The 21,730-nt window shown below is 41.0% G+C and overlaps 1 protein-coding gene across 1 annotated transcript in view; it reads left to right on the forward strand.

Annotated features, from left to right (window-relative positions):
- Window positions 1-21,730, forward strand: part of cadm1b (cell adhesion molecule 1b) — a gene marked incomplete at both ends in the record, with an annotated part of 124,491 nt that overhangs the window by 91,766 nt on the left and 10,995 nt on the right. Inside the window, 5 exons of the mRNA XM_079166008.1 lie at window positions 3,552-3,704; window positions 7,466-7,603; window positions 12,787-12,945; window positions 13,990-14,086; window positions 14,329-14,501. Coding sequence (XP_079022134.1) covers window positions 3,552-3,704; window positions 7,466-7,603; window positions 12,787-12,945; window positions 13,990-14,086; window positions 14,329-14,501 — 720 coding nt within the window. The remainder of the gene's footprint in view (window positions 1-3,551; window positions 3,705-7,465; window positions 7,604-12,786; window positions 12,946-13,989; window positions 14,087-14,328; window positions 14,502-21,730) is intronic.

Here is a 21,730-nt window from a genome sequence, read left to right on the forward strand (position 1 = left end):
CATTTCAACCATGTTTCCTGAAATCTTGCGAAGTAGGCATGAAATATGCAAACACATTGGGATTATTCTGAAAGAAAAGCATTTGCGTCTAATTCTAATATATGTTTTCGTAGTTGAGGATGTAGCAATCAATTGCAATGAAGACATGGAGACGCAAAGATGTGAAGTGTAAATGAACGAGATTTTAGAATGATAGTGAAAGTTATTGCCTGAAAAATATGTTGTGACGTTCATTTAGCCTTAAAAAAGCCATTAAATCATTAAAGTTAATCTTGTAATGCATTTGGGCTGTCATTTTTTTCAATAATCTTGTTTGAATTAATTCAAACTAACATGTAATTTATTTGTTTACATTTATTTGCTACTTCCTTATGTCACTTGCTGTCAGGAGAGTGACAATCTAACCTTACATGGCAGTTTAAATTTACAAAATGTGTCAGCTCTCTTATGCATGCAACAATTATAAGGGGACTTTCTAGCTAAAGTTTTTTGAGCTTTCCTTACTTAATCATGGACAAAACCTTTCACCACAACTTAATCAAATCATTAAAATTATTTAGATCGAATCCAAACTTCAATTTAAGGTGTTGAACTTCAAAATGTCAAGCTGAAAATATGTGACAACTACCCGACTGTATTAGCTCTCAAAAATCCAATTTGTGGCTGAAGAGCGTATTCCTCACATCCTGTTATTCACAACAGCTAGTCTGAGTTTCAGACTTTGAGCTAATTTAAGGACATTTGTGTCGTTTGAGAATGTGTTTCACAAGAGGAGCTGCCAGCAGTTGTTTTTTTTCCCAAGACGTGTGTGTTTTTGTGTCAGTTTCACATTTCAGGGCATCCTGTACTAAAGGGATCACTCAGCTTTTGACATTTACAGTTAAGGTATCAGATATCACGACAAGATCAGCTCTAGCTTTAGGTTAAACGTGATTCCATCTGTCCTTGACTTTTTGGCTCTTTTACACAAGTCATTACGCTCAGAATGTGGCAAGATTAATATGAGATAATACAGAGTACTACCATAATGAGAATACTTCCGTGTCCTTGTCACTGTTCGATTTTACGATAATCTCTTAGATTAGGATATTGAACATTATGATTATGCATGAGCATATGGGCTACTCCCACCAAGTTCTTGTATCTGCTTTTTTACTTGTTTGTATCTGGGATCCTAGCCAAGATTCAAGGTGAACAAGAAACACCCTTCATTTCAGTCTATATTGCATCCCAGCTGTTATTTCTCAAGTCTAGGTAGCGAGAACAGTGCTCCACTTCCTCTCGCGTGTACATCATCAGGGGAGTTTATGGACACATCTTTGTCTTAATTGTACAAAATACCCAAAGCTACCTCAGAATATGACAGAGAAGAAGGCATTCATACAAAGCATAGGTCATGTCATGCTCTACATCTTAGAATATACTGATACCATGGAGTAGATAGAAACTGGGATCATGTCAGTTTAGAAGAGCAACAATGAATAATTGGCTTTCACATCCTGGTAACAATCAATATTACCTCTGTACTGTTAAGGAAATCTCTCCACGAGGTTAAGACAACCTTTTCTTATTGCTCTTTACTTAAGCTGCTCCTGTAAACATATCATTTCCTCTGTCTAAGTCAATGCAGTTCCATTGACAATTACAAAACACAAAAGGTTTTGTTTGCAATAGATCTGAATATATGTCAGATTTCTGACAGGCAGCTAAAATGTTATTGGGCTACTGCTGCGTGTTTGTGTTCCTCGTAATGTGGTCTAGTGAACCCCATGGCAGCGCTATTCTAGACTTTGTTCCTGAAGGACTGCAGGTTCTTCGGGGACCCCCCTCAGCCAGTGGCATTGTTACCTGTCAACGGGGCCGCTCGACACAGTGGCAGATCTTTGTGTACAGGGAAGTAAACAGCAGCGACATAGAGACACACCAGGAGCTACAAGAACAGCAGCTACAAGTGAAGCGGCAGCCACAGAAGCAGATACCTACACACAAACAGCATACAAAATGATAACAGCTTTACAGTACCAGTGAAAGTCACATAAACAAATTTCTATTGCAGCAAATAAAGATGAATTGTGTCATAGGTATAGCGGCTGAGCGAGTGTTGCTGGAATGAGGTATTTATTCGGCTAGATATATGCGAAATGACGTGCAATTTGGCGAGTTGTCATCTGAAATGGAAGGAATGAGCTTTTATCAGCGATGGAGAACCTCTATGGATGGTGATGCAATATCATACCATTATTCATTCACTGCATCTTTCCACAGCAGTTGTCTGACTTTGTATTGCAAAGGTTTAATGTTTAAAGTGATACTCCGCCAAAAGACTGTCCTGTTAAACGACGGAAGATTCACCGGCTTCAGCTTCTCGAATGTTGGTCTTCTATGAGTGTAAACTGATTTCTGATAATTAACAAATGATCACCCGAGAAAACAATCAGCAGATTTATCTCTGATGAAGATATAGTTGCCGCCCTAGTATGTATATAATTATTTTGGCAAAAATATGCCTAAACACTGATAAATACTCGATGACGTGCCCCCTCCGTGCTTTTATGTAAACAGTCAGCCGGTTATAAAACTGCCTCGTTTAAACTTCATTGAGTGTCTCCGAAGTGAAGGGTTTCCCTCCCTAGCAGGTGCTTCGGCTCTCAAAGTGCATCAGTGTCATTGTTTCCCTTTGAGGAGAGACTTCCAAAGAGCTCTCGAATTATATTGGGGGATGAGGTTTCATGTTGACACTGCCCCGAGACCTTGGGTAATGATCATGATGCTAAGTGTAAAGCCTGAAGGGAATAACAAACTCCCCGTGCTTTTAACGGGGACTGAATAGAGTTCGTTAGCTCGACAGATGGAGAGAGGACTTGATAAAGAAGTCAGGTCCAAAACATCAAAAGGGCTCCCAATCAAATCAACCAAAGCTGATGTTTAAGAGCGCTGCTTAGGGATGAGGGCTGACCCAAATGAAAAGCAGAGTAAAAACTCTGAGAGAGATGGCTAACCTAGTTTGACGACATTAAAAGAAAATTCAGCCAATCTTACTGGCATTAGTATACAGATTCCCTGCTACTTCAGATTTGGAGTTTCAGGCATCCGACCCTCTCTACCTCTGCACTGTGATTTCATTCATTATGTATGTTTGAATGCCTCTCCCTTTTTCTGGAATATGTGAGTTCGACGCATCCATCCATGACCAGCAGCAGCCCATTTTTAAGAGTTCCTAGCTTGTTAGGAGTCCTCATGAGCACTCTTCACACTTCCCTGTCTGTGCCAGTGCTCCGTGGACTGTAAAGCTACTTTATAAATCAACTTGTATGAATCATTTTGAAACTCACTTTTCTTTTACTCAATTAAGGAGAAAGCCCACAAAGGGCAGCACTCATCCCCGCCACCCCACTCTCCCCCTCCTGCTCTCTATCTCATTTTCTCCTTGCGTCTCCTTTGTCTTCCTTCATCCCCTCTCCCTTCCCCTCTTCCTTTCTTACCCCATGTCTCACGTGTGTGTCCCTGTTCTCTGTCTCCTCACTCTCTCTGTCTCACATGTATCCCCACAGCTCTGAAGGACAGCCGGTTCCAGCTGGTGAATTTCTCTGACAACGAACTGCGGGTGTCTCTGTCCAATGTGTCACTCTCCGATGAGGGACGCTATGTGTGCCAGCTCTACACAGATCCTCCTCAGGAAGCCTACGCAGACATCACTGTCCTGGGTAGGTGTGAGGGTGCATGTGTGAACCGCACACATCACACCCCTGCTCGCACACAATTGTGTTGTATCTCGCTCAGTTATACATGGCGAATATGAAATAATAGTAATCTTTGATCCTGTTATCTTAGCAACTGAAACAAAATGTCAGCCAATTAGGCTCTCGCGGAGCTCAACAGCATAACGAAAAGGAGCAGATGCTGAAACTGATGGCTCAGACCACGTTGGTTTTTGGCAGCTGTGACTCTGTGAATCCTGGTGAATGTTGACTTGGCTGCTCCAAACGATTCCCTATTGAGAGTCAGCTGTGCCACACTTTGATGCTTTGGAGTGAAATGACTCCAGTTAAGCTTTATTATACATGCAGACATCCTGGGGGATTGAAAGGAATTAAAAGCACTTTAAAGTAATTACTCTAGTTGTACAATTGAAGCCTAGCTGCAGTATTTTCTGAACCACGGGTTGAAGAGTCCTTGAAATGAACACCCCACTGACTTTTTGCTTTCAAGTAACTGGAGTTCAGCAAGTTTTTGCGATGAATTATGCAAGGAAGAGCTGTGCCTTATCCTATTCTGTTTACACCCATAGGATCACATGTACTTGTTTAACTTTGGCGTAGAATGTTGAGTAATGCTGTACAATAATATATGAAATGAAACACATGCTTAAGTAACCTCAACTGACGCATGACTCATGGTGCATCCCAGGTTTCTTTTGTCAGTGGATAAATGCTACAACTGCTAAAGTCTTGCTTGCCACCTCTTGGTTAAAGGGAAGGGGGTTAGCCCCGAAGCTAGCGACAATAATGGGTTAGTCTCACTTAAGGTGGTCTGACCTTTAAGGTGGTCTGACCTTTAAGGCGGACCAGCTGTTTGCCACTGAAGTGACAAGCCCGCCTCTGAGTTTTGCTCAGTTTTTTATTTTTATTTGTAATATTTCTTTTAATAACTGAGTAATCAGTCACAGTTTTATATTGCTGATTAAATGGTTAATTATTAACATCCCTACCGCAAACTCTGCTCTGTGTCAATCGGGAAAAGACAAAGTTTAATGATAAAATGTCCGCAACAGGATCCTGTTTTCTATTTTATTTGTTATAGTCAGAAAGTGAGGAACATCTGGTGAAAATAAAGCATGTTTTCAAAGTTGTTGCTAGCACTGTAATGGTATTATTAAGTACTCATATACAGATACTCGGTATCGGCAAGTACTCAAATGTAAGTATTTGTACTTGTACTTGGTCTAAAAAGAAAGTGGAATCAGTGGAATCTCTAATTGAATGCATAAAATCAATAGATGTATCCTGAATTTCTTTTGCTCACCTATAAAAAAGTAACTATGAGTTTATGTGATTAGTCACCTGACTTTTCTCTAGCGCAGGGGTGGCCAACCAGTCAGAGACCAAGAGCCACATTCTTTACTGTGTTACTGCAAAGAGCCACATCATACACATGGGCACACATGAACATCACCCTATCCCTTCCTCACACACACACATACCTTTGCTCAGCCAGATTTATTGTAAATGTCACACACCAACATGATAATGACAGAAATTGACTCCTAAGACCACAGGCCAGTCATTTTCAACAATGAACATTGTGTGCACTGTCTCACACAGACAAACTCTCAGTTCAACCAAGTCCACAAACAAAAATATAATAATTTTGTAAATAACCAAATTCATGTGTGGCAAGCAATCTGTTGTTTTTCGTTGCATGTTTTGCCTGTTTTTCTGAGTTTATGTCTTTATTGTTTTTAAAACGAAATGCTTTTATTTTGAAAGCAGCTCTGAGAGTAATAGACGGAAGTGGTTTTGTGTGCGCAAGGAGAGAGAGTAACGGACAGAGAGTAACGGACAGAGAGAAAGACGGTTGGAGAGAGAGTAACGGACAGAGAGTAACGGACGGAGAGAAAGACGGTGGGAGAGAGTAACGGACAGAGAGTAACGGACGGAGAGAAAGACGGTTGGAGAGAGAGTAACGGACAGAGAGTAACGGACGGAGAGAAAGACGGTGGGACAGAGAGTAACGGACGGAGAGAAAGACGGTGGGACAGAGAGTAACGGACGGGAGAAAGACGGTTGGAAATAGATACTAACGGTACGGGATGAGTACCCCCCCGAAGAGGCACAAGCTCTTAAGTTGTTTGTTGTTTGTTTGATTAATCAATAAATTACACAATCATCAGTTAAGTGTCGAACCATCATTCGGAGGGATACGCTACAAATTTACAATAGTGTTTTTATTTTACTATGCATGTTACTTAGTGGGACTTCTGGCATTCCTTGCCTTGAACAATCCTCTTCAAATCTGGCTTGTATTCCGTTGTTGCCACTCGAAGCAATTCTTTCACATGGGTGTCAGTCAGAACAGATCGATGCTTTGATTTCACGTGTTTCAGGGTAGAAAACACAGACTCGCAGACGTATGTTGACCCAAACATTGACAGTATCTTAAGCGCAGCCCGTTTGACATTGGGGTATTTTTTCATTGGCACACTTTTCCAGAACTCAATGGTCCCGTCCCTTAAAGCAGGTTTGAGTTGGTCCTCCTCACAAAGATCGATCATCTCCAACTCAGCCGCATCCTCATCTGTGACTAGCGGGGCTTTCAAACAGTCCGTCTCGGCGTTAAATGGGTCGACGAGGAACGTAATCTGTGGCCGCACATGCGCGTTTGACGAAAATACCGTATTTAACTCAAGCGAAGCGAACACGCACATTAAAAAAACACAAATACAAACTTCGATATGAACGTAAGAGCCGCATGAAACCGGGCAAAGAGCCGCATGCGGCTCGGGAGCCGCGGGTTGGCCACCCCTGCTCTAGCGCCACGAATAGGTTGACATTCATGGTTTTGAGTAAAATGTCTTGGTGACTCTGCATCAATTGCCACAAAATATGGTGCAAATATCCATGTCCCCCCCCTCAGGATGAATTGTAATTACTTTGGTAATCCCCTGACTCATCATCTATTGCCATCAGGTCAACCTGTTTTGTGCAATACTTTACTTTATTAACAAATACCTGCAAAACTAATGACATTCCCACCAACCTAAACTGTACTTTGTGCATTTAGCACATGCTAAACTAAGATTTATTATAGTATGAATTGATCCTGGTCCTATAGAAAATAACACTTCAGACCCATGCATCTGGAAGCAGAACTTTACCTTTTCTCATAGAAACGTGGAGTTGCTTTTCATTAAACTGGTAGTCAGATGCAAACATCTACATGTTGCATGAGCCAGCGGTCCTTGTTCATGCCTCATTTACCAGCTTGCTTTTTCCAACAACTCTAGCTTCAACAACATCCAGCAGGTGCTGTTGTCAAGTCTGGGGAAAATGGACAGACGTGTTACTTTTAACAGAAGTGCCAAATGCCTACCCAATACATTTTCTATTTAGTATAAGTAAAACACTGTAAACATTGTTTACCATCATTTCACACATGAGATCACAATTTGTAACAATTTAACTGGATTTATATCCCCTCAACTAATTTGAATGTAATTACTTATTGCAAATTTAATTGAGATGTATGAAGTAACTGTTGGTTAACGTTCAATAAATGATGATCCGGTAAGTGTGAACTATTGACACAAACTAATAGTCATTTGATCTTTTCTAAAATGCGAGAAAAACACAAAGTCACACGCTACTCAAACATGTATTTTGAACCCATATTATAAAGTGCTGCCAAATATTGTGTGTGTACAAATGTTGTCACGCCGGTGTGTTTCTGACTGAATCCCGTTGGTCAGTCCCGCCAGGCAACCCAATCATCGAGAGCCGTGAGGATGTGGTCAGCGAGGGGAACGAGACGGAGCTCACCTGCACAGCCATGGGCAGCAAGCCAGCCGCCTCCATCAGATGGATGAAAGAGGAGGAAGAACTGACAGGTCAGTGGAATAACAGCCTTCCCCAGTTTACTTCACATGCACCAGGCCTGTCCGATTCGCTACATGTCCCGGTCTCTGGAGGGGCTTCTTCTGTGAACGAAATGTAGTTCTCCTCTAAAACATTAATGAGTGTTGTACTGATTATGTCTTTGGCATGTATGGGGAGTACCACAGGAAGTAATCATGCCCGGCATATACTGCTTTTTCTCTCTTTATTCTTTTGCCCATGTGTAAAATCCGCTGTCCATCCTCCTGGGCTGCTTGCTCTGCTACAGCATGAAATGATCAAACTATGCATTCAAAACTGCAAGAGCTGCTATCTAGTCTCATGTAATGTTACACATACATTTGACAAAACTTTTGCTTTAATAGCAGTTATTTTAATTTCAGAGATGCTTGCCTGGATTTGAAATTGCGCGAATATTTGCTGTAAATATTTAGCCACAACTCAACTGTTGACTGAATTCGATGTTTTTTGAAGACAACCCTGAGTCTTTTCTATTTACTTTAAACTATAGATGGTTATGAACTCATATCTGCACCTTCATCTTCATTCCAGTGCCTGCGGTCGGCTGTGGGCTGTTGCAGAGAGGGGTATATAATCTGGGGTGGTGAAAAATCCTTATTACCTCTCAGTTATGATTAGGGGTCATCAATAATTCATTACATACTTATTGTACAGCGATGGAGGATATTCATTTTAGTCATATCGTATTTACACAGTAAGTGGATATCTCTGGGCTTGTTGTCAAATTATATATGTATTAGAATGGAGAGGATTCATTTGGCTTGTTGAGAGATGAAATATTTAGACAAGAGCGAATCTGAAGCTAAATGCCATCTGTGCCTCCAGTGTTCCCTACAGGAGTCGAAGTCAATTTCTGTTCATGAGTTGTCGAGTGTTGTGTAGGGGGAGGGACAGACAACAGGATGGTTAGATCAGCGAAATGCCACTGACATGCTGAGCGAGGCTAATCCATAGTGGCAGTGGATACATAAAGAGAGCTTGAGAGTCATGTCTTGCTGTACCCCACGAAACACAACTCACTACTCATTATGGACGTGCTAAACAATTCATTAGCTGGAGCACGCATTGAGATTAAAAAACACATCACACTGGTTTTAAAGAATCTCTGTGATCATGTTTGTCTTCGCATCTGTGTGCAGACAGGACAGCTGTAATGGCAAGAAAGAAATCTACCGGCTGATTTAAACACACTTTCAAATTAGCCAAATTGGTTTTGCAACCATTTATCATGCTGGCAGGTAGGCGACTGATGGGCTTCGGCCTGAGAGAGACTCGAAAAACACAAGGTGGCAAAATGCTTGTTAGCATAAATGACAGCTGCAATATTATTTAAATGTAGTGGAGCCCGGCGCTTGGCTGCTACTGCTGCTCAAGTACAGGAAGAGCTTCGTTAAAATTGGTATGGGATGTTGTGAAACTGCAAGAGGAGATTTAATCAGAATTTAGAGAAGTTAGTTGACCTTCTATTTTTTTAAATTCAAGTCAAGCTCACTTGGTAGAAAACAGTTTAAAATGTCATGCTTTACACATTTCCTGTAAAAAGTGCACTCTGCCCTTAAAGATGCCATTTCAAGATTAGCTTTGAGTGATTTTGGATTATGGCAACAATATGTATTCAGTAGAAAATAAATAGATAACATGAAAGTATAATATATATAGTTTTTGTCAGTATCCCACACTGGTCTTTAGTGAAAAAAACGTCTTCACTTACGATCAAGTTACTTTCAGTGAATATGGTTCTGGGATGTTGCCAGGTTATGGAAAATCCTCCTCCAGCATTACACACTTACTCTTTATTTCATCAAAATTGTCCACAACCTGGCAACCCTTAAGGTGTTCTTATTAATTAATGGTTTATAACTGATCTGTAAATGATTAATAAATGATTTAATAACTCATGAAGCCACTATTTACAGTGTATAAACTCATAAACCTCATGGTACCGTATTATTCGTATTTAATATCACAGATTTAAGACGCATAACTAAACAGTCTAATAGCATAATTGTTGTCCCAAACTGAATTAGTGACTGGAGCAAGTTAGCATCTATATCATCTTAATGTCTAAGCCAGTTTCAAGCAGCTTGATCAGTGGCTGCGTTTCAGCATGTTGGCAGGCAGAAGACTCGGGTTAGAAACTGACTGAAAGAAAATGTCACCCTGAGAAGAGGCTACGCTTGATTGCGCTGGGACTGATCAGTGGTTGATGCTCACAAGAGCGTTTGATTTGACATCTCTGCTGCAACACTCAAATCTCCTTTGCATTCAGATTTGAGTCCTTCCACGACCTGATCTGCAGTTGTTTTCCTCATCAGGGCTTGGATGACATTGATAATTGACAAGCGTTGGTTGGCCTGTACAATGATAATGGCTTTATGAGTCTGATCTTCAAAACATGATTCAGGACTTTCAGAAGTTTGTTTAGATATCATGACGAAAAATAATTGAAAGTAGAAGTCAAGCTAAGGATTCTTTTCCATGACAGCGCCTCAGCACAAGCAAAGCTATTTTTCTGACCTTGAAATGTGTTTTGCCCATCCCTTTGGTATTTTTCATGGTGCAGAAGTCAAATGAGAGGCACAACATCATGAGAATGTACTGCCTTGTCATGCAGACAAGGTAGTACAAGGCAGGTTTGTGCTAATTTGGTTAAAAATGTCTCTTTGTGATTGCATGGAAGAGTTTTTTTTCACAAAATCAGCAGGGATTGTCCATCGAGGGGACTACTTTCATGACATGTCACACGAAACATAACTCCACAGCATAAATTACACTTTGAAGTACCTCTTCTATCCTCACTCTCTGCAGCAAAGCTAAACACACTCACAATAAATGTGGACGGTCGATTACCTTTGTAGTAACACTATTAGACAACCAATTTAATGATAGTGATTACAAATCAGACAATTATTAGATTCTATGAACAAGAGATAGAAGTTATTGTAAAATTAATTAAAGAAACTGGATTCACAAAAGTAAACAGTAGATGTCAAATATTAATATTGAACTAGACAGTACCTTCGAACTAGACAGTTTCGTAAAACTGCCAATAATTGTAATCTACACAGATTAAAGCCAGTGAGATCCGGTACTGACTGGCTTCATGGATACAAACCAAGGAAGGCAACCGCATAGGCTGTACAAGTTTTTCATCATTAACAAAGAGGCCACTCTCACAAATACAAAATCAAGTAACAACTATGCAACAGAATCCACACGGTACACTCGCCTTTCTCTCTCTCTCTAACCCAGCAAACGCACGCATGTGTATTGCTGTGCAACTTTTCCCCTTATGCACAGCAGGAGCTGGTCTATCGCAATTCAGTCACAGCAAACAGTTCAAATCATAATATATTACTTTAAAAAATGGAATGAACCGCAAGTAATGGACATTGATTTGTTTTTGACATATTTCCCAGATTTAATGCATATTGATTGAGAGTTTTAACAGTGTAACCATAAATAAAATCTACTGGCTTTCAGGTTGTACATGTTAACTTTTTTCTAAATTCCACAACATTTTGTTCACATTTGTAGCACAACAGAAGAAAGCAGGCTTTACTAGAAACAACCAAGCGGTCAATAGCAATATAAGATAAACACCACATACCATATATATATATATATATAGAGAGAGAGAGAGAGAAGTATTGGAAATTATCCAACTCAGTATAGTGATAATAATTTTAACATTTCCGTCCAATCCTACCACATTTGCTCTGTTCCAATCTTTTACTGAGCCATTGCAGCACTGTGATATGTATGAGACAATTATTGTGACTGTCTGAGAGGATAATGACTCATCATCACACCCCTCCAATTCATGCTCCACTTCACCAAACTCTTTGGCGCAGGTGTGCTTGGAAACGCCCTCATTGACCTTACAAATGTGACCAAGTGCTGCGCTTTAGTCTTTGTGATTGCATGATGACAATAGAGCTCTTAATGTGAAATGTGTGTCGTAATTTGGCGAGGAACAAGATGGCATTGTTCTGGGAGCGTAACCGCTGATCACCTCACTCCACTTTAACCAAAGATGGTTGGGATTAACTCATTAACTCAAGCTTGCAGAGCTTTTTAGAGTGAAGTCAAATCACTTAGAAGTAGGAGGCTACAGTTAACAGCTAACAGGGGGCAAACCATTGAATATATATATTTTGACCTATTGTACATTAAATGCTCTACATCCTATAATGTCTTTAGTCATTTCGGGGTTTTTAAGTGTTTAAAAATGGACTGCCAGTCAGTGCTTTTCACCATCTGATTAATTCTGCAGCGAAATAGCAAGATAATCACAGTTTCTGAATGAAAGCCATTTATTTTGAATGCATTCTCATCACACTGTCACACTTTCTGTTACCATCGTTATGTTCAGTCAGTGTGCTTTTCAAAACAGCCTGTTTGCTCACCGCAGTCGGCAGAGTGGTCAAATTGAATGCCCGCGTGCGCATTGGCCAGCTACCTATCCTAGTACTTACATTTTTATGTAAGCAGGTCTTGGATGGGTGGGTGTGTGTTACACGGGGTTAATGTCCATCAAGAGGCCACATATGTGTGTATTGGTGATCATCAACTGTGGAACAACAGTGTTTTGCCCTCCCTGAGTCCAGCCTGGCTCCCCTGTGACAAGGCTGAAATGGAAGTGTGCTGCAGGTCAGAGTGGGGCTGTAATTATTTCCTCACTTCATTAAGTGCGAGTAAACCATCACACTCAGCACTGCAGCTAATGCGATGCCCCTGTGGCATTGTAATGCTCTCTAAATGAAGGCCCCTCTGACAGCCTAGGGCCTAGTGGGCAGCAGATTACTGCAGGGTTAGCCCCAACAATGCTCAACCCTCAAGCTGCAGAAGCATTCATTATCAGGCTTATATGACCTAGCCACTCCTCGTTGCTCTCGTCAGAATCGAAGGCCATGGGCGCTCCTGAATCCTCCAAAGTCTTGTTTGGGTGACGCATCACTGAATCATAAATTAAATGTAAATTCCATTTGAAAGCACTCCACTATGACAGGTAATTTGCTCTTGATAGTTTTAACTATTTGGTCATTATGGTCATTGCGGGGTAGGTGCAGCTGCAGGATTTGAGATTGGTGTTTGAGCAGTTTACCCGTTAACTTTCCTCCCCCCTCCTCTGGTGTTTGTGGTGTTTTTCTAGGTGAGACAACAGTTGAGGAGACGTATGACAGGATGTTCACTGTCACCAGCCGTGTAAGATTTTCTGTCACCAAAGAGGATGATGGAGTGCCAGTGGACTGCATCATTGACCACCCAGCTGTAAAGGACCTCCTGGCTCAAAGACACTTGGAAGTGCTGTGTGAGTGACCTAAAACTGTAGTACTTTTTCAAGTCAAGACCAACATCAAGGCCCCATAGAGATTCACGCTAGAATTGGTAATACTTGCTTTTATGAGTTAAAAGATATCAGTGTCTCGAAGCCAACACTATGTGTGCAAGAAGCATTAGACCAGGTGTAGCAACAGATCTTTAGATAGACTCTCAGTGTATCCTCCAACCATCAAATCATAGATGTACAGTACTGCAGTGATACTCAACTTGCTTTGCCCAGGGGCCATGGATGCAAAATTGCAGAAGACCAGGGGCCTATTAATAAACATTTAAATTAAACTGCCGGGGGGTCTGAGGAATCCTCCCTAGGCCTTTTTTTTTTTTTTTTTAACAAGCTCTATTAGTCTATATTGATTCTTTATAATTTTTCTCTTATTTACCATAATAGTACAAAACAATTCCACTGTGAATCAATTTATTTTCATTGCATATGAAATGCGGGCCACCCGGCTCCCCAGCAGCTAGTCATTTGAGTACCACTGGTGTACTGTGAGTTTCTCACTGCCTGCCTTCATGCAGTCCTGGCACTCTGGTCTTAAAGCCTACAGGTGCCTTGGCCCATGGGATACAGTCACCACAAGAGATACAAATAAATTGTGCTCAGGTGTCACATGATGTTTAGGTGTTCTTTAAATGGTGCATTGATTTAAAAGGTAATAGAGGCTGCCTTACACTGCTCAACATCATAGAAAGGTTAAGGCACCCTTTTGTTGTCTGTGTTGAATATTAATTTTTGTTTTCGGGTAGACTACTGTTTTGTCTGACCTTTCGAGGAAGAGAAAAGCTTGACTGAAACCGCTTGACATTTTGGTAATCTTTGCCTAGCATTGATAAGAAGAAAAAAAAACTAAGTTTGTTGTAAGGTACCGTGGCTTGCTGGATGTCTACTGAGCTCACAGGATTATCATTTCATCATCCTCTATTTAACTTTTGCTTTGGGTGCAGATATAAAGAAAAAGCCAGTTTTGTTTGAACTCATGACACTGGAGTATGTTAAATACTTTCTTTTCAGATAAACCAGAAGTGAAGATTGTGGTGACATATCCTGACGGTTTAACCAGAGAGGGTGACAATCTAGATTTGACATGTATCGCAGAAGGAAAACCACAGTGAGTATTCACACAGATGGACGCACATCAACACTTTTGGCCGGTCCGAGTACCCCCTTTAACCTTTACATTTCATTGTACCATTTAAATGTTACCCGTTGTTTGCATGCTGTATAAAGCACATCATTAGACAGGGCCTGCCGATGGCCCTTCCCAAGCAATCTCTGATTTGACCTTTATTTCAGATTTGTAGCGTGGATAGACAGCGCCTGAGTGATGTGTGTGGTATTTGTGCTCTCCAGTCCCCATCAGATCAACTGGCTTAGAGTAGATGAGGATGTGCCGCCTCACGCCGTGGTCACCGGCTCTGATCTGTACATCGAGAACCTCAACAAGTCCTACAACGGCACCTATCGCTGTGTGGCGTCCAATACTGTGGGAGAGGCCTACGACGACTATGTACTCTATGTATATGGTAAGTATTAAGCTTCATTGTACTTGATGTTAAAATACCATCAACTCCAGGATTCAGTTTGTAGTGCTGATACAGGAACTGTAAGATCACATAGCAGAGCCAGAACCAGATTAAACAAACAAGATATAAACTTGTAGGATAGAGGTGCTGGTCGGCTGTTTGTTACGTTCATACAAAGCCAGGCTAGCTGTTTTCCCCTTCCATGCTAAGCTAAGCTAATTGCCTGCTGTCTGCAGCTTTATTTATATTTACCGTACAAACATGAGAGTGGTGTCAATCTTCAAATCTCCAACTCCAAAACCATTTAAGGGCTCATATCATGGGATTGAACTTCATATTTGTTCCATACAGATAGGCTTTGGTTCTGTTGACTTATATTGAAGCTGTTGGAATTTCAATGTGTTCTGCAGCCAACCAGTACAGGGCAATAAAGGGACCATCTCTCCCAGGACTTAACTTTAAATGCAGTTTATTCCCTTCTGTGTGAGTCAAAAATGCAGCGACCAGTAGGAATCTCTACTCACTGAAGCTTCTTGTTCTTTTTATCTTTAACATGTCTGTCAGCCACAACACATTGTTGTTTGTGCTTTCCTTTCTTTTCAACACATCACAATCCTCAATAAACCAAATAATACCAAAAACACAAAAAAGGGAGTGAATCCACATTATCTGTTTTGCAAACAACTTGACTATTTAAAGGAGCACCAGGCATTGGTTGCACTTGAGTCCCCAAGGGAGAACAGCAGGCGGTAACTGTTTGAAGTTTGGAAATCATTTACAAATCATGCAACGTGTCGTCAGTGAGGCACACACTCCTCGGACCTTAATTTCCTATTTTTGGTGGCTGGCAGGGGTGATGAGGATGAGGGGAAAATAAATTTGCAGCAGGTGCAGCCATTGTTGGTGAGCTTTCTCTCCTTGGAGCGCTTGCTCCCTGCTGTTTAGAAGAGCATTTTGTATTTTGCTCCCAAGTTTCAATTTGTTTCTGCCTGTGTGCCAAGAACATTGGCTGGCAGTGACCATACCCAAACCAGGAAGGGTGAAACTGTGTTTCCTATATAGACTCTTAAGTGATATGTACAAATATTGTTTTTATCATCAAATCTAAACCTAGCACGGGTTAACTCTTGGTTACTTGTTAGGCTTTATGTTAAACAAAAAGTGAAGATTAGCAATATTTCTTGATGTTTGGGTTAGATTAGAGTCTGGTTTTCCATCAAGCTAAATATTCTATCTATCTATCCATCCATCCATCTGTCGTCCTTTTGATCGCGTCACAACCACAATGCACACACTGTCCCCGCCCTTAAAAATGTGTTTTACTTATTGTTGCTTCACAAACAATACACTCAACGGCTGCTCCCATTCATCTGTTGAAGAGTGAAAGTTTTTCTGTGCTGACTTTAGATCTGAGTTTTAGATGTGTACTTATATGCAAACACGCTTTTGTTACCATCGCAACGAGTCTGGAACCAGTATGCAACTGAATCAAGACGCAATGTGATGAAACTTGAAGCCTCCAGTAGACATAATGACACTGAGAATGCGCTTTGCAGTGAAGTATCATCTTGTCCAGGAGTTCTTTTGCATATTAATAGAATATGTGAGAAAGTGAACTTAATATTTAAAGCAGTGTCATTAAGTATTTTGTATTTGTTTTGAAGTGTGTCTGGAGGAGATCTTTTGGATATGATGAATTCAGCATTACCCTTATACTTACTACTGTCCATTTTTCCTGATGGGCATTAGAAGCGTAGAATAGAACAGACATTTTATTAATTATTATTAATTACTGTAATTCTTTCTATTTATATGTTTCACATGTTATCCCATCCGTGGGGATTTATTTGGCTGGCAAATAGCTGATTGTTCTGAGTTCATTGTCTGGTTCCATGCACATAATTGTTTGCAGTTGTGCAGGTGTGAGGACTCACGCTGTTTAGAGAAGAATGACAACAGCTAAATGTTATTTAAATGAACTAGTCTGATCTGTTGGTACACCTAGCATTGTCACATTAGAAAGAAACAGGACGGCTCTGTCTTTGTTTGAAACATCCGACCCATGCTATGATGCGAAAGCATGTCACCTGATTCACCACACATCGATGCAGATTGTCAAATTTGGCTTCTGAAACCAACACTCACATTTCAGCCTAACATTTGCCCGAAGCAGCGGGATGGAGTTGAGGTGCAGAGTGTTATGCTAAAAGCAAAGCTGTTGCTGAAAATGGGCTCATTGTGGATATTGTGGAGGAAACCAATTGCAGGTGTCAGAATGGTGATATTGTTTTGATCGATACTCAGTCTGCTTGTTTAGGTCTTGTTGATAGCCATCAACTGTGTGTCGAAAAAACAGCAATGTAACTTTTTTTTTTCTTTCTGGAAAATGTTTCTGGCTGTTACTGAAATATGTGCATTTTTGAAAATAAATGCATTTGTAATGGTTTCCTGTGGGATTTAAATGGAGGAGCAAGGTTTTGGGCAGAGGCGTCTTAACACCTGTCAGAGTAGTATGGTGTTTGTTTGTTTTTTACTTTGTCAGAGAAACTTACAACTCAATTTCTACACCTAGAAATTGTTTAAAACTCGCCTCCTGAGTGGTCACGAGAAAGGTGTTGTTGATGTTATGAATTTGCAGGAAGAATAACCATGTATGGATGTCTTATGCACTGGGTTATAACACAGTAGACTTCAACATTTCTCAAGAACAAAGCATTCAGAGAATCACAGGGAAACCAGTTTGCCATTGTTGAAAAATTCTAAATTGCATGGCAAAAAGTAATACACAATAATGGAACATATACTGATGTTCACACCATCACATGTCTGATGTTTATGTGTTTATTTCACCAGCTGACATGTGGGACTTTGTCACTGTGACATCGGTTTCCTGTGACTCTCACAACTCTGCCGCCCCATGGTTATTCATCATCGTGCTCTGCCAGGCAGATGATGGCATCTGCTTGTTCCCAATGGGCCCATAATGATCACTAACAAACAAAAGGACAGCATATGCCGGCAAATAGCTCACTCAAGGCAGGCAGGCTTACTCAAGCTACCACGACTAAATTCCTAATTGTTGTGTCAAGATTCTTTTGACACTGTGATTTACCGTCCTTCCTCAGATTTTTTTTTTTTATGAATGTTATGTTATTCTCAAACACAGAAGTTATATAATATTATGATGGTCTTCACCGAAGAGCCCGTGGGCATTTAAGAGCTCATGAATGATGTCTGTCTGCTGCTGTTAAATTCATGTATCATTTGCTTCATGCTGCCTCCCTTAAACTTGCATGAAGGAATAAAAAGCAACGGGAAGCAAATGTTCTCTGGCCCAGAATAAAAAACAATTATCCTTCCTATCTACATTATATTTGCTATCAGCGTCCGTGCCTTTGGCTATGACATCTTCAATTAGTAACTTGCTATCCACATATTTTACCAATTTCCATTAAACACCATTTCTCTGGTGAACAAGCGTTGGAAGCGCAATGACTCGCTGTAATGAGACACAGGAGATTGGTAAAAGATGCTCATAACCGCATATAATTATTTCTGCGACTCCCACTCCTCTTTTCTGGAAGATTTAATGCCAGACAAAATCATGTTGCGGTCCATGTGAGGGTTTGTTGCCCCAGACTAATCATGCTAGCTACATTGGTTTAATTGGTGTGTGTTTCTGCAGCACAGATTGGTATTAGCATGAGAAACTTGTGCTATTTGTGTCCAACTTCTCAGCAGCAAGGCACAACTTCAAACTGTCCACCACTGTTATCCCGCCCACTATCTTCACACTTTTCGAACAAAATTACCATTTTCTTGTCTTATCTAGCGTTTTAACTGTTTTGTGTGAGCTCTTGCTCCCGTTAAACCCATCACACACCTGTCAAAATAGTCTTTCATCTAACCAACTGAATGCAACAAATAGCTTTATTTTAATGAGTTGTTTTGTTCTTGATAAATTTGCTGGCGAGCATTATTGATAGAGCCCAGCTGAATTGTCCATCAATTTTCTTTCATCCAGCTGCCACCCTCTACCGCTGCTAGTCCTTCGAGCTCTTCCTATTTCAAAATGACTAATGACCTTTCACTGTGTGACAGCCCGGACAGGTGTGAGGCCGATGTAAATCCACGTCAAATCAAGTCCTATTGTGGTGCGTGTATTGTATAAGGCCGGTTGAAAGGCTGAGAAAGAGGCCTGTCATGCACTTCTCCACGTGGGTGTGTCTGCAGTAGGCTGTGAATTGTGCCCCCCGGCTGGTGTGTGGTGTGGGAGAGAGCTGACTAGAGAGAGGCCTGTCTCTCTCAGAGGTGACCTGGTGCTATAACTCACACATATTGCCTGTTGGCAGGAGAACAATGCTGCTTTTACCACCGCGGTTTAGCCCACAGTTGACTTTCTGACCTACACATCTTCCATGGGCAAGAAGTCAAAGATTCACAAGCCACTGGAAATTCAAGGTCTATCTGGGTTTTGACATAACATGAGCAGACAGGGCTCATGGGTCTCCTTGTTCTCATGAAAGGCTGTTGTGAAACTGTCCTTGTGAATCACACTGGTTTCATCAAAGTGAGGAACAACTTTCAACACATTAGCTTGTAGATTGAATTTTTATAAAATACGTTCAATGGAAAAGTTACAACAACCCTCTTACAGACATCTCCCCCTTGATTTTAAGAAGACCTCTATAAAACTTCATGGAAAAGAAACTTTTAAGCAAGAGGAAACAAATATGAAAGAATAGCAAACTCTCTACCCTGCTGTTGTGTTGGCAGGCAGGTTTAAGCAAGCAGAGATAAACAATTTCTCCTACATTGTTTCACTTTATGGTTACATTTTCTCATATCAAATTCCTCACTGATACAAATGCTCCCTGAAAATATGGCCTCTGCAAAATACTCTCATATTTCAGCCCTCATAATGCTGAGCCCAGAGTCAGCCAGCCTGGAAATTGCCCATGGAGAATTCTTGTTCGCCTGGATATTATATGTGCCACATCCTATCCCGGCCTTTGTGAAGACCCTCATCCCTGAATGGCCAATTTCCCTCTTCCAGACACTGACATTTCAGCTATCAGACTGCCTTCGGTCACAAGGAAAGAAATCTAACCCACCCCCCTCTTCAAATACTGTCAGAATCTCTGCCTGATACCCCGATACCCCCCTACCACCATCAACACCATCTCCGCCATACACTCCATCCCCAGCGGCAACATTATGCTGTCCTTGATGTTTTATCATTAGCTTGGGAGTGTGTGGTCCCCCACTGATGTCTTTTGATGGAGTGCAGACAGTAAAGGCATGAAGACAGCCAGCCAATTTCCCCTGCTGCGACTCTCCCACAGCAAGGGGTCGTGCTATCTTTCCCCTGCACCAGAGCCAGGCATATATTCCCCTGATGAGGAAGCTTTCAGCCCTCCTTAGTACCGTAGAATACCTGAATTGCCCTCCATTTTGTCTTTCTGATTATTTTGTTTGGGGGTTCTTGACAGGCCTAATCAGTACAGTGTGGGGCGGAGGATGCTGCTCGGGGCTCTGCTGTGCTGCAGCGGGAGACCACCAGAGTGGTTTAATTTGCAGTTTGACTTAATTATTGCAGGCGACCGAGGAAAATAGCAATACCTTTCCATGATTGCCTGGTATTATTATTCATAATTAATTAGAAAATGTTTTAAAAAAAATAAATACAATAGTTTACCATAATATAATACAACCCCAGCACAGTGAATTATTAGTGTCTTTTTGTTTTTGTTTTTAGCCAGGCTATAATAGGCACGATCCTATGCATGGCAATGACGGTCTCTAGGTCGACTGTTGCATTGATGGCCATGACAATTTATACAGACAATAATTCCTAAAGGATATATAGACTAATGATTTTGTGAGCCCCATCACTTGTCCTCTTGCGCCACCTAGAGTTGTGTTTTAGTGAAATATCGGATGGACTGGCACAACATTTTGTACAGACCATATAAATAGAATACGTATGGAGCGGACATTGAACTGTTTTTCATTTTCATTTGACTAGTACACAAGAAAATGGCTATTGTTGTTAGTTATTATGGTGACAATCAGATCAGTGAGGCTGTAAAGTGCTCGCCGTAAAGAGAGTGGACGCAGACCCGGAGGTGGATGGCTGGCTAGTTAGCTAGGTAACTAGCTTGTCCTTCTCCAGAGCGAAATGGGAGTAAGAGAGGCACATGAACCGTTGGCCACCAGCCCTCTGTTAGGCTTATTTTCTGTAACCAGTGTAGCATTAAACCATTGCGGAATAAGCAAGCACGCTAACTAGCCAGCTGTCTACTATTTAGCAAGCTAGCTTGCCAATACCATGATACTCAAATGCTACACTGATTACAGAAAATGAGCTTTGCTTTCCTACGCTGTGACAAGCGAGTGTGGAGTTGTTGAGTTGTAAAATTGAACTCTTTTAGTCTGGCCCTCGACGAACGTGCTACATTTTTTTCAGTCGTTACTTCAAAACCCCATCTCTGCGAGTCCGCAACTTGGCCTAAGTTGGCTTATTTTATACAGAAGTTAGCCCGCTATAATGGTCACAATGGCAACAGTACACATAAAAATGGCCACCCTGTTAAGTTGATTGAATGTTCCTTCTATTCCTATTTTATTTCTATGGTAAGGACATTCATGGTTCCCATACGAGGTATCCTCATGACCTTGGTGATCCCCTGATTCCCTGTAGCACCATCATGAGGTTGACATTATTGAGTTAGAAATCTTGCCAACTGATGATTTATTGACATAAAATTTGATACACAGATTCATATTGAATTGAATTTTGATTAGTGATCCCCTGACTTTTTATTGGTGGCATCATCAAGTCAGATCTCTTGTCCAAGCCGTGGTTCATGACCAAATACCTGCAAAGCTAATGACATTCCTTAGGCCCTCAGCTGTACTAATTAGCAAATGTTAGCGAGCCAACATACTAAGCTAACATACCAAGCTAACATGGTGACAGTGCTAAACATTCGCAGGTTAGCATACTTGTATTCTTCTTATCCTTGTGAGCATTTTAGCATGCAAACTTTAGCATTTAGCTTGAAGCACCGCTGTGCAAGGCTCCCTGTCTCTTTAAAAATAACTCACAACAGAGACTAAACGTATGCATGCTATAACATTTTATTTTATAGTACAGCTTCTCATCTTCAATGACTTTTGTCTATTTCTTTACTCTTGTCTTCCTATATTTCTTATACATGTTCTTT

This window comes from Pholis gunnellus (assembly GCF_910591455.1).
Source record: "Pholis gunnellus genome assembly, chromosome: 9".
Lineage (NCBI taxonomy): Eukaryota > Metazoa > Chordata > Actinopteri > Perciformes > Pholidae > Pholis > Pholis gunnellus.